At 42.1% G+C, this 14,249-nt stretch overlaps 2 protein-coding genes across 3 annotated transcripts in view; both read right to left on the bottom strand.

Moving 5' to 3' along the window:
• Positions 1–8,778, bottom strand: part of HERC1 (HECT and RLD domain containing E3 ubiquitin protein ligase family member 1) — a 101,391-nt gene extending 92,613 nt beyond the window's left edge. The window contains exon 1 of one of the 2 annotated variants that reach the window (XM_068204467.1): positions 8,600–8,778. The gene's annotated coding sequence lies outside the window, so the exon portion shown is untranslated. Of the gene's footprint in view, positions 1–7,940; positions 8,553–8,599 lie in introns of those variants that run through there. The other variant, XM_068204468.1, reaches the window with a different exon arrangement.
• A 542-nt stretch (positions 8,779–9,320) lies between these two features.
• DAPK2 (death associated protein kinase 2) overlaps positions 9,321–14,249 on the bottom strand; it is a 44,823-nt gene continuing 39,894 nt past the window's right edge. The window contains exons 10-12 of the mRNA XM_068204484.1: positions 13,564–13,653; positions 13,307–13,387; positions 9,321–12,782 (exon numbers count right to left, since the gene is read on the bottom strand). Of these exons, the coding sequence (XP_068060585.1) occupies positions 12,708–12,782; positions 13,307–13,387; positions 13,564–13,653 (246 nt within the window). The 3' untranslated portion in view covers positions 9,321–12,707. The remainder of the gene's footprint in view (positions 12,783–13,306; positions 13,388–13,563; positions 13,654–14,249) is intronic.

Below are 14,249 nucleotides of genomic sequence, written 5' to 3'. Positions count from 1 at the left end.
CTACTGTGAAAACAAGGAATCAACACTATGGGAAGGTAATGCAGAAGTACCATTTGCAGCAGCAGTAGTTTGCAGGAAAGTAATGGGACATATGGATTGAGAATGCTGAGAGGAAACCCCTGCTCAGGATTTGAAAGAGAAGGTAGCCTGAAGAAATATTGCTGGGTCTTGCCTCCAGATTCAAAGGACAATTTATTAGGTGGAAATCTTTTATAAATACACTGGTAGGATTAGTGAAAGAGAGAGATCACTTACACCAGGCCTTTCCAAAAGCAGAAGTGTAGTCCTGGTGGCCTGGGCAAAAAGGAAGCTCCCTGACACAATACCCATCAACCCAGAGTACTCTGCTTGCTGGTTCTCCATTACTGGAAACTCTTGGGCAGAAACCCTGTGAGGACCTGTAGTGATGCTCTCCAGCACCTCTCTGCCAGGACCCCTGCACACACCCAGCCCTTAGGGTTTATCTTCTGATCCCATGCCCTACCAGGGAATTATGGGGATGAAACTGTACCTAGAGCTGGGCACTGGAAAAGAGATTAGGCCATCAAGCACATGGAGCAGGAAGACAATTAGGCAAAACAATAGTGAAATAACAGGGAGGGCAGGTATCTGCCTGTCCATCTTTCCACACACTGATGTGGGACATTTGAATTTTGAAACCAAAGTTAATTCCATTCCTAGCTGCTCTACATGCCCCAGGATCCACAGCCATGCCTAAACTGAGGCAGAACAGATAGAAAGTCTACAGCAATGAAAAGAGCACAGACACAGGCTCTTCCTTTGAAGCAGGCCACTGAGAAGGACTTTCAGGTTTTGCAAAGACAGGAATGCTTAGCTCTAAATTGAGAGAGAGTGCAGCATAGGTCAAAGCTCCTTCAGAAGAGCATCTGGCAGACATGCGTAACCCTCTCCTTCAGAGAGCTCAGGGTCAGACTTAATTCAAATCTATCTGAAAGTAATGGTTTTTACAGCATGAGAAATCAGGCTGCGCTGCACAATAGTTTAACATAGAAATGTGACATGGGAGAAGGACTGCGGGCCAGTATAGGACAGGAAACAAAGGACAGCCATTGGATCCCAGTGGAGCAGCAGGGCACAGCTCAGGCATGCCAAAAGCAGTTAGTGCCACGGGAAACAGGCCAGCCTGCCACGGCCAGCAGCCATCCCTGCACAACAACTACAGGGCATCTGCACTGCAGCTTGACACAGTGCCAACCATAGGGCACCTCCAAACACAAAATGTCACTTCATATTTTTGGGATACTGGATCAGAGAACAAAAAAACACTACCTAGCAAATGCCCAGCAACTTCTCACAGTAGTGAGTCATGATTTCTGTATCTTGACTATGAAGTTTTCAGATGCTTAACTCCCCTTAAGTTACAGTTCAGTAAGAAGTTAAGAAGGTTTTAAGCCTATATTTAAAAATAAGCATGAATCTAGTCTTTTCATAAACATGCTCGATTTTTGTGAGCAAGAACCCACATGACAAAACAAGTCAAGTTAATCAGTGTCTTGCTAAGCCTCAGAGGATATTTCACACCATTCTGAAAGCTGCCCACAAGTAGACGGTACTCAGACACCATGTACAAACGTGGTAAGAGATTTTTAAATAGAATACTGAAACAAATTTGCTACTTTCTGTGTTAATTAGCTAAGCCATTTGAAGACCACATACATTTTTATTGCGTTATGTCTCAGTTCTGCTGATCTTTAGCATTTGGATCAGAAGAGATCTTGGCTAAGATTTTATAGCTCTACACAACTTTTTCTGAAGTCACTGCCCACAAAATCACTGTCCTATTTACATTTTTACTGAGCAAAATTTAAAAGTAAACAGTGAGTCACTTCCAAAGTACTTAAGACTTAACATGTGCTTGGGTGAAAACCACAAGTCTGGCATGAATGTACTGCCTGAGAACAGCTTCATAACATGCGCTTTCAACAGAGCATAAGAAAGGTGCAGTAGTCATTAGAAAGAAAAATTGGTAAGGAGAGAAAATCTTTACTTCATGCAATTAGAATGATACTAGGACATTAACATGACCTGTCTTTTGGCTGGCTATAGCTGTACATAGCTATTCAGTACAGAAAAAGTTTACTGTAGATAAACATTATGAAAGCTTGATTAAAAGCAGATGCATAATAATTGATTTGAAAAGTACATAAGGTTTTATAACTTTCAATTTTTTTTTAATTTGGTGGTTTCAGATTTTTTCTTTCTTTTTTTTACAAAACTTCTTGTGTAATCTTTTGTTCCCTGTTTCTCTAGGAGTTGTTAAGCAAAGCTGCTACAAGTACAAAAAAGCTTAAGAGGCTGGGTGGGATGAAACCTATAGAAGGGGAAACCTATGTGAAGGAGCATTGAAACATTCTTAGTTTTCCTTTGCTACCAAATAAAATGTCTTAACTTGATAATGAATGAACACTAGTGTTGATTCAACACAGAAAACTGGCTTTTCAACTGATTCTTAGACTCCCGTGACAATGTTGGAAGCTCATTTTGCTCAATTTCCATAGAGTTTCCATTTCTTCTGAGAAGAATAAATATATTCCGACAGATAGTTGTAGATTTTTCTTGATTTTATTAACTATTATTTTTATTAATAACTACACATCACCTTGAAGGTTTAAGCTTAATTAGTTTCAAAGCAGACTGAGATAGACACTGGTCCTAACCAATGCCAAGAGAAATAACATTTCAGCTACCTCTTAATAATACTTACTACACAATGGTTTAATTGAACTCCCTAACAAATTTTGAGGGTTTTTTTTTTTTTTTTTTTAACTTTGTCAACTGCTTTATCAGCCTTAAATTCAGGTGCAGAGATTCAATACCCAAAACACCTTTCAGAACCCACTCTCAGGTCCCGGCACAGGTGTAATGCACAGCACAGCAAGCACTGCCATGTGAGGTGCATTTACTTGAATCAGAACCATCTGTGCTGCTCACAAGCAGTGGAGAGAAATGGAATCAGACTGATTTAATCATTTAAGGGCATGCGTTCTCTCACCTTGCCAGGAAAGCCCCACTGAGCTCATTTGATGCTCATGTAGGAGACATGAACAAAGATACTAGAATACCTGTTTTGAGAGGTGCCTTTTGGTCCCACAAAACACAACTTTTTCTGGAGAAAAATTTGTTTGCTGCAGTCTCAGAAGAGGGATTGTCACTGAGTCTTCCACTAAGGAGTGGAAAAGAATCTAATTCTTTTCACAAGTGTTCTCTGGGTGCACAGTCAGGAACATAAGCCAAACCATGTGGGGACTGCTCAAAAAGTCTCCTTTAGGCCTTTAGTCACCCTTCTGGAGCCCAAAGGATCCCCTCCGTCAGCCCTATTACCTGGTGGGACTGGGAATCCCACGTTTCCGTCAGTGCCATTTGGAGTGATAAGAGTTTTGTCACTCAGGGTGCTGCTTCCAGGCTACATTTTGTGGAAGTGATGACAGAAGGAGAAGGAAATGTTACAGCCACCACAGCCTCAGAAGAGTATTTATCTGCTGCTTGCAGATAAATAACATCTTGCAGATAACAGCAGCCTCCCCTTAACTGTACTGTATATGGGGTATCCCTTAGGGGGCAAAGGTGTCTCCCTAATAATCACCATTCAAACAAAAAGCATCAGGCCGCTTCAGCAATGTGCAATGGATCACTTATCGGGGATACACAGAGCAGCTCCTGAACAGCTAGCAGCAACCCCCAGAATTCGGCCCTCTGATTTTTCAGCATGTTTTCTAAGAAGCACTAATGTTCACAAAAACACTAATAGGGACAGGTCAGTCCTCCTCCTTGCTAAAATTCACCTCCTTGGCTGCTGATCTGTGTTTCCCAAAATTACACTGTTATGTCAGAATCTTTGAAAGCTCCTGCAGATCATGCAGTTTATTAAAGATCGGGCATCCCCTTTTATATGAGCAGTAACAACAGCAACAAAGGAAGAGACAGACACTTCAGATCACAGCAGGTAGTAAGTATTTTTATTAATTTCAATTACAGAAATTGCTTGAAGCTGAGGCACGCAGCCTGCTAGTGCAGGTTTTGTCATGAAGACCCTGTCCCAAAAGGCATTGAAAGTCACATCCCAGACTTGCAGGCAGCATTGCCATTTTTGTCACATTCAGGTATTGCTTTTATTTCAGTTTAAGTTGACAGAAGAGATTTTTATTGCTCTCTTCTGTTAATAAGAGTTTTCTAGCAGCAGATAGCTTCAGTGGTGTGAGACTCTGCTTGGTCTACCTTTAAAACTAGACATAAATTACTTGTACAGATAGCTCTAAAGACACATGGACTTGGCATGACATCCAGTGGTGAAAAAGCCTCTATTTCCCCACAGGGCTTTTTGGCCCATGTAATTGTTACTTACCATGTAACTGAACTTACCAAAAATGAAACCCCATCTGAAAACTCCATTGGTTTTACTTTACTCAGTGGAGCAAAAGCCATTAAACAGAATATATGTTCATCATCATCATCAATGGGGAAAAAAAAAATTCTCAGTCCCATTTCTAACAGTCCTTAGCCTGTTGATTTTCAAAACAAACAGAATGAACATCTGGAATTCTTCCAGAGACTTTTAAAAGAAATAAACAGTCAGTGCTCCATGAAATGAAAAATCTCAGTGGAAGTACAGTTTGGGGTGAGGAGAACAAGGCAAGAAATCTGTATCAAAAGACAGTAAGAAAGGAACTCACAGACTCTTGCAAACATACTCCTTTGTCTGACAATTTAGTGAGGTGTACTAGCGTATTTATCTTCATTCTGCTCTCTATAGATTTTGTTCAGAGGTCTTTCCCTTCCAGGTATTCTTACAGAAGATCACTGCTGTTTCTGAAGTGACTGAAACCCCACCTCCCCTGTCCCATCTGCCCCAAACCATACTTTCCTAGGTAGAATACATGCACTGAACATACGTTTTCTGCCTCCTCAGTCCTTATGTTGCAAAAAGCAAACTTTTCATTTTCATGAAAACGGCATCATTTTTTTCCACAGTATTTTACGAAAAGCGAAAGCTGGCAGACTTTCTTTATGAACATATGGATCTCACTGATAAGGCTATCTCAAGCACTTAGTCTGTGCTATGGTACGCAGTCTGTGCCACCTCTGGTGCACCACACCCATATTTGGCAGGCTCTAAGAACTATTCCGCTAAAAACAGCAACTTTGATATGTGCTAATGTTCAAAGCCCTTGGTGTGACTCTACAATTATTAATTAGCATATCCAACAAACTGCCTGCCCTCTGAAGCACATTCAATTCCTACAAAAAAGACACTGAAGGGTAGGGACCTACTACACCAGGTTAAACTAAACAAGCTGCAGGTGCTCTTCCCCACCATTAATTTTTTTAAAAGCTTTTCAAGTGTTTTTCAGCACCTCATCAGAGCCCTCAAATCATTCTACACATATAGAAAATCATTTCCATAATTACTAATGGTCCCCAGAAAACTCACAGAATAAAAAAAATGCAAAGCTGAAACCTAAGTCCTCTTTCACAGCTTCTTTCTTTTAGCGCTGTACTGGACCGTGGGAGAGTGTCTACCTCTGGAGGCAGCCCTGAACTGTCACCCGGAACCAGGCACCAAGCTCCTGCTGTGCAGATGGCCAAGTCCTTCAACACAGCTACCAGAGGGTGCTGCAGCTTCTCTCTCACTCCCTCTCTTGCAGGTTGCTCAGAGCACAGGCAGTGAGCATTCGTCACTACCCTGGTGTTGAGGGCTCTCAGCTGAGAAGGGGTGAGACCTCTGGTAGCCACAAGGCACACAAGGACTATTTCTGTATTTTAGCTCAAATGCCTTAAGCACATACCACCGTGTCTGAATAAATGGCCTCAGCTTTCAAAGCAAAACAAGGGAACACCCATTGGCTCTGAGTTTTGAGACCCAAGAAATCACTTCTGGAGTGGAGCTGCTACAGCTAACTATGAAAAGAAACTACAGGAAGGACACAAGTGGCTTTTGCTCCAGAGAGCAGAGGCTTCTGAAGGACAGAAGTGGTTCAACTTCACTGTGTGCAACTGAGACAACTCTGTGTGCAGAAAATACAGCTGTCGCTCCTGAAAGCAGCAGGTTCCTCTAACTGCAGTCTTGAAAATTCTATATTTACCAACTACAGCAAAAACTGAGGTCCTTGCAGCTCCACATACATGACTATTTTTATCTCTCCATCAGTAACACCAGCATACACTCCTCAAGAAAATCATAAATTGTCTTACATGCTCTAGAAAGCCCAAAACTAGAGATCTAAATAATTTTATACAGTTTGCTTTGCTAACTGATCAATCATTGCATTTACCATGGTTCCATTTACAATGGCATTATAGTCTCAGAATAGACTCTGCATTAGTAACTTTGTGAGATCATATATCCTCCTGTACATTACACTTTTTCCAACATTATGCATGCCAAATGGAATAGCTCTATGAATTCAGTCCTTAGGATTTAAAAAAACCCAAAAAGTTTAAATGTAGCTCAGTATTTGCATAACAGCACAACCTTGGGCCACAAGTCACAAGTCTCTTAACCAGTTAACCACAGGTCTGTCAACCTCTGACCCCTAGCATGACACACCATGTTCGGTAATTGATCTGCCCCCACCAAATGGCTTTGGATCTACTTCAACTACACAGCTGCCTGCTTTCTGTCATTCCAGATGTCCTACAGACTCCTGTAGAATTTCTTCCTGGCAGAATAACCAAACTTCAGGAAAGGATCCGGAATCTTTAATTTGTTGATTTGCTCATAGGAGTACAAATCCAGGCACAGACACACACTGTGCAGGGGACACTGCATATTTAAGTACTGACATGCACTACCACTGGCTTGCAGAGTGCTCCTGTGCCAGACTCAGAAAAGCCATTCTTCCTGCTTTGATCCAGGTGCAATGCAGGGAAGCAGAGCGTTCCAGATGACAGAGTAGCATTACATATTCCCAACTTCTCACAATCGTGAGCTTTGAGTTATTCACATTTCAAAATCAGACTTCACTTGTTGCAGATTTCTGAGGACTTAACTTTATATGCTGCAGCTTTTAAAGGCCCAGCATGAAGTAAGACAAGACTAAAGGCTCAGCACAAAGATCAAAACTCCATCCTTATGTTGTTTTCTCTTGAATTACATGACTAGGACTAAACCAAATTTAGCATTTCCTGTCCTTTGCTAGCTGAATGAGAGGCTCCAAGTTAAAAATTAGAAGGGCTTTTCCACACTTCACAACAGCAAAGCTAACTAAATTCAAATTTAATAGCAATACATTACAGCATATTTTGTGTATATAGAGTAAAACTATTTAAAAGATAACTGAACTACCTAAGAGCTTCTTTTTTACCAAATAACTGTTATATTTAGGCAATTCACATGCACGCAAGATACGTCAAACAATTATATTTAACAAAGCATTGTAATGTCTCTCACAAGATTCATCCTTGGGAAAATCATTTTAGGAAATACTGATGTGACACCATTTTTCTTGGGTTTTCTGTTGAGCGGATACATCCCACCCTAAAAAGGCTGTGACTGAGCACAGTTCCAAGTAGAACAGGAAAATGTCACACCACTGAGATGGATGGCCACAAGTTGTAGCAAACTGCTATAAAAAGATAATGCTCGGTGACAGTCTCTGCACCTACCCCTCAAAAATAACAGCAAACTACACCAGCAATGGCACACCAGCAATGTGAGGAGACTCTTGAGCAGGCTCGGGCACAAGGAGTTGCAGGTAGAACGCAGGTCCATGCTTGGGCTTCTGGATCACCTGTATTTCTGGTATGGGGCACATTGTGTACAGGGCATGGTCACAAATCCCTGTGCATACAGCAGCCCCAGACCCACAGCCAGGTCAGCCATTCCTTCCCATCTTCTCAGACAGCCAAAGCCCATTCTCCACTCCATCAGGGCTTCCCAGGGCCTCTCCTCAATCCACCCTTCCCTCAGCAAAGTTACTCACTGTGACAAGGACCATGACTTCTTGTCCACTTGAAACCTTCACGTTCTCAATTCTTCAGGAGCTCTGCCTCAGGACCAAACTTCTGCCCCTAAGCCTCAGCAACCATACCTGGCCACTCCGGCAGGGGTACAGGTCTGGCCATCCCCTACAAGCCTCCGACCCTTTGTGCCCCAGCTAGATGAAGTTTGCTGTAGTATCACTTCATCAGGCTCATGATCACTTACAGGTGATGGTTCCCTGCAGCCCTGCCCAGTAATAAGGTGCACCTGACCTGCTTTAACTCCTCTCACTGAAACACACATGCTGAAAATTATGTATTACCTACCATCTGAGCACTGAAGTTGTTAAAGTTTAAAGTTTGTGTGAAGACACAATAGATATTTATGTGAGTAATATAGAATATCAGCCAGTTACAATGATCATATAGAAATGAGAGAGGGAAAATAAATGCCTCCAAGTTCTTTGATTCTCAACGGAACATTGTTAAATATATACCCTGCACATACAAATTCCTTGATTTACATACAAATATAGATAAGAGCAATACCTCTTACTGAAAGAAAAAAGGAGCAAGCGAAAGTAAATGGAGTAAGACAGCACAGAGCAGAGGTGAGGGCAGCAACAGCAGAGCTGCTGGGGTCGGCAGTCCCTGGGCTTACCTCGCTGCCGAAGGTGCGGGACACCGCTCTGAGCTGTGGGGACCTCGGTCCTGACGGGGAAGCACGGTCTGTCGGGGCCCATCAAGCCCTCTCGGACCAAAAGGCGAGCCGGTGCCACAGCGGCGGCTCCTCCGCAGCCCCAAAGCGGCCCTCCCGCCACCTGCGCCCCGATGAGCCCCCCTCACCCCCAGCGGGCCGTCCGTGCGGGGCAGCGGCGGCACAAGCCCGCCCCGGTGCCCCGGCCCGCCCCTCCCGCTGCCCCTTCCCGCCCTCGTGGGCTCCACAGCTGCGGCTGAGAGGCCTCGCCTCAGGCCCCGCTCTCCAGCTGGGGGAAACACAGACACACACTCGTCCAGCTTTCCAGCATTTTATTAGCAAATAACAAATATCTCTGCTATTTTTGACAGTCTGTACTATTTCCAGGCACAAAAAAAAAAAAAAGTGTTTCTCCTAATAAAAATATATGTAGATTAAAAAACATCACCACTAAAATAACAATAAAACTAGCCAAATAGCCATACTTTAAGAAAAATACTCGTGGGCTTCTGTGGTTTTTTTAACTGTGCTTTTTCTTTTTTTTTTTTCCCAGACTATCACTTCATTTCTCTCCAGGTTCCCTAATGCAAAACAGAATAATACATAGAAAATAGATTTTTTTTTTCTCCCAGCAAAGCAGACTCTATAACACAAATTCTTTTAATATTCCCTTTCCTTCCATGTCGTTTTTTTGGGGTTTTTTTGGCCCTTTACTGAAAGGAACCCGTAGGTTGTTCAAAACCCACTGGTGGTGAATCTCAGCCCAAGCCCTGCTCGGAGCAGGTGTCCTGCCAGTGCTGGAAGCAGCACAATTACACTGTGCCTCCCTGAGCCAGCTGAGCTTCACCTCATGAACAGACAGGGCGACGAACACCGAGAACACCACAGCCGGGAAAACACGGTCAAGCTTCCTAGTGCATCAGCAACGCTGTCCTGAGAACAAGAGATCCCACGCTCACAGCATGCTCCTACCTGGAACAGGCAGGGAAGAGCTTGCATGGACACGAGTGCTGCATGCTGTGGTTTCTGTGCAATGAAGTTGCTTGGGAGCCATGTGCAGTGACTAACTGCCAGAGAGAAAGGCCTGGCCTTAGCTCACCTGGGCACAAAGATGACTGAAGACTGAACAGTGAGCTGTCTGTAATGCCTTTGTTAAAACACCACCTTTATAAAGGTAGAATTAATAAGCCAGAGCTTCACACAACCTTGCACTCTGTCTGCCTTTCTGCTGTGTCCCATCTTTCTCAATAGTTGCTAGGATTTTACATGAGAATAACCCCATCTCCATGACAGCACAATCCTGATCCAGCAACCTAACACCTGTTTTAACCAGGGCTGAATTTTCAGAAATATAATTTACGTACATATCCCACAGTCTCAAAGTTGGAAATCTAGGCTTTTTAAAGCCTAGAAATTCAGAAAAATACCACTGGCTTGGAGTCTATTTGGTTTTTCACATCCTTGGGAAAGCAGGAAGCAAAATTTGGTAGGTGAGCTGGGTGGCTTTTTATCCAAATATATATTTTTAGCGTTCTGTTTATGAAAGATTCCCTCCAGACACTGCCATGGTTCAACCCCAGATGGCAACTAGCCCACAGAGCCACTCGCCCACCTTTCCCTGGCCCTGGTGGGGAGAATTGGAAAGCAAACCTCAAGGGTTACTTTGAGATAAGAACAGTTTTGCAATTGAACTAAATCAAAATATTATAATAATATTATAAAAATATTATATTGTATTTTAATATAATATATTTAATATAACATTATATAATAATATTATACAACGATTATAATAATAATTATTATAATTATGAATAATGGAAAAGAGAGGAATAAACCCCAGGAAAGACAAGTCATGCACAACACAACACAACCCACAGACCAATGCCCAGCCCATCCCTGAGCAGTGACCTGTGGCTCCCAGCCAACTCACCCCAGTTTACATACAGAGCGTGACATTCCATGGGCTGGAATATCCGTCTGACCATTTTGGGTCAGCTGTCCCTGGCTATGGTCCCTCCCAGCTTTTTGTGCACCTCCTCACCAGCAAAGCATGGGAAAATGAAAAGTCCTGACTTATGGTAAGCACTACTTAGCAACAACTAAAACATCAGCATATTATCATCAACATTATTCTCATACTGAATCTAAAACACAGCACTGTACCAGCTACTAAGGAGAAAATTAACTCTATTCCAGCTGAAATTAGGATACACTGAAACCTCAGGTTTCCCTATTACTACTCCCTCTTAATATATGCATTACTGCAACACTTTTTGAGGATTCTGTCTCAAGAATTACACAGAAAGGTCAGAAATATACCTTTTAATTGAATATGAAGAGAAGCCCATGTCCTGCACCTCATCCCTTGACCAGCACACAGGCTATGGCAGCACAAGATATAAAATAAATTAAATGAGTAGTATAAAAATGTAGTGCCATATTTGCAGAAACATTCGCTCTCCAGCTTCCACAGTTCATATATCCACATTCTCTTTCCTTTCCTCCAACTTTCCCAGTCCAGGATAAGCTCCACAGGATAAGCTCCTTCTCATTCTCACTCTTCTCCACTGCTTTTTTTTCTCCTACCCCCTCCTTCATTTTATGTTTCTTCCATCAAATCCTACATTCTGTCTCTCTCCTCCAAAGCTTCTCAAACATTTCCTTCCTTTCAGAGAAGTAATTTCTTATCAACTGCATTTTAGTCTCCAACTAAGCAAGGATACAAAGTTACAAATATAAGTAGCATATTTTTATTTCTTTCTTAGAAACTGGAAGCAATCAAAATTAATCTGATACTAGTTTTCAACACCTTCTGCTCTAAAACCTCAGCCTAGAGGTGACAAGTGTAAAGCCAAACAAAATCAGTTTCCTCATCCATCTACAGTTGTTTCTAACAGACTTGCTTTCTGATTTTTAATTAATCAAATGGCAAAATAAATAGGAACTTCTAACAGCAAATACATTCAATGAAAAAATACCCTAGTCTAGGCACATTTTTGGTACCAATTGAACAATACTGGCGTAGAAACTACTATATTTTAAATGGTGCAACTTCCCTGTGCGAAGATATTACATCAATATCAAAGTGCTTATATCCTCAATTTGGGATACAATTCCCTAAATAGAATACAGATGTCTGCAGTCTGGGTTACATGTAAACAGCACCTATACAAATAGGTGTTAAAGAGTCTCCAATTTGCTGAAAATAAATAATATTGAAAACAATAACAAAGTCTAATAAAGACTATTTCTTGACATGCTTTAGGTTTCTAAATGCCTTTTTTTTTTGGTGAGGCATCCTCTCATCATTCCATGAAAATGTTGTATTTGGGTGCATGTAAATCACTACAAATTTTTTTTCTCTTTTTCATCCAAAAATTGCCTTGGCCTACCTCAGTGCTACAGTCAGCTGCACTCACACTAACAATGAGAGTTGTGCTAATCCTCTGGCAGAGACCATGGCCAGAGCACAGTTCTTGTTGCATTTCAGAACTATTTACTGCCAGGTTCACAAAATCAAGGTTATGATATGTAATGACATTGTGATCTTCTCTTCAGTGGCAGCAATAACAGAGTACTGCACACAGCTAACAAAACCTGTCAGATACCTGCCATCAAATATTTATACTATTAACAAGTACAAAAATTGAATTTAAAGAAAATCCTTATGACTCGCTAGCAATTTCCTGAATGAAATAATAATGCACACAGTCTTAATCCTTAACCACTGTGCAGAATGTGAATTACTCTGCAGTAAAAGATTATCACTAGAAACCCTACACCCTGAGTGCAGTTGACATCAGTATCACTGAAGCCTCACTGAAACACTCGAAATATAAAAGCACTCCAGCTGGTGCTTGTGCTGTAGCATTTCCCTGGGAATCCTGATTCCCAGTTTTCTAAAATGCTTAGTAGGCATTTAAGACCATCATCCAGTTGTTGGTGTAGTTTAAGAAGCAAGAAGCATCATACCAAGGACTCAGATAAGAAGCCCAAGTTTCCTGCCAGGGTTGCTTGCTTCAGCAAATATGAAAGTTTCCTGTCTCCTGGCCATGGAATTCTCATCCCATTATGATATGCTGCTTCTCCTCTGAAGAGGGGCTTTTCTTTGTGAAAGATCCTCACTGTCACTTTCACAGTTTCTCTGAAATAGAAAGGCCACAAAGTCTCTCATGTAAATGAGATACCATGCTCTTAAACATGCTGTTCAAATACTATCAGTATCATCTATTGAGAAGAGCAGAGCTAATAAAGCCCTTAAAGATTCACTTTGGAAGGTCACAGGCAGTGCTGGGGTCCCCCACCGTCCATCATAGAGCTGGGCACAAGAGCAGTGAGCTCCCCTGCAACTGCTCAGATCTCAGTCACACCACATGGTCACTGCCTGGGATCCAGACATCATCTGAAGGCTCCTTGCTGCTCTTTACACAATCATGTGCTTAGCCCCTAGAGGGTCTATGAAGTCACTGGCTCCCCCCGCACAAGATTCCTGTCACAGTAACAGAACATACAGCAGCATTAAAGACACAAATGATGCCATCGTCCCCTCTGGTTTCCCATTCCAAGCCACTGCTGTCCTGTTGGGCTGTGCATCCATGTAAGGACAGCAAATGTGACTGCAAAGTAAGACTGGTTCTTCTCTTCTCCCTGTGTGAGGAACACACCTACCAAACTCTCATCTTGTGTCAGGATCTTCTTCACCAGCGAGCGCGATAAGTGGTTGCACAGTGAAACAATGCGGTATGAAAGCTGTGCAGAGAGGGAGGAAAACCAATTTGATCACACATACCCAGTGCAGACATACCCAAATACACTTCATTCATTTACTGCCTATTACAATTTTACATTCAAGCTCTATGTTGCCCTCTGATCCCATCAGGCTTGGGAAGCCACATGTGAGAAGGATTAAAAGCTCATTGTCATACCTTCCATCGCCTTCTAGCATATTGCCTTTTGAAGTTTTCCATGTTAACAACAGATGATTTCCGAACCAAAGCCTGTTGCTTGTCCATAGGCTGGAAGATAAAAGAGCAATTTTATTCTTTGGCTCCCTTTGGTGCATAAAACATGCAAGATACCTCATGTGCACTGGAGCTGGCTGAAAGACAGCTGGGGAAGCTGCAGATTCATACAGGTAAAAGCAGAAGAAAAATAATTAAATCTAGCCCACTCTGGGCCTAGACAGGACCCTTTTGATTGCAAATAAGATCCTAAAACTATTGGGTGCTAAGGCTATGCTTTCACTTTGTAAAGTTACTAAGGTGCTTCTCGTGCACACCTGCCCCATCTCCCTTTTCTCTGAATGACATCACTGTAATAAAATGGAACAAAGGTAGCTGTCATGTAGTATTAGTGACAAGGATACATGCTATCTGAAAAAACTTCAGCTTTGTCCTTTAACCACAGCCAGAGTATGAGAGCACAATGCATTGACAACTAGGCAATAAAATAATTGCAATATCTGATGATGGAAAAATAGGAATAAAGAAGAATATAGATCAGAATTCAGACATGTGCCTAGCACTTTGGATGTCAATCTGGTGTTAAGGAACAGATGTTCCACAAATCCTGACAGTCCTTCTGAAAATGAAGCACATTTCAATTCCAAAAG

This window comes from Anomalospiza imberbis, chromosome 13 (genome assembly GCF_031753505.1).
Source record: "Anomalospiza imberbis isolate Cuckoo-Finch-1a 21T00152 chromosome 13, ASM3175350v1, whole genome shotgun sequence".
Classification (NCBI taxonomy): domain Eukaryota; kingdom Metazoa; phylum Chordata; class Aves; order Passeriformes; family Viduidae; genus Anomalospiza; species Anomalospiza imberbis.
This window is presented reverse-complemented; position numbering and strand designations above follow the sequence as displayed.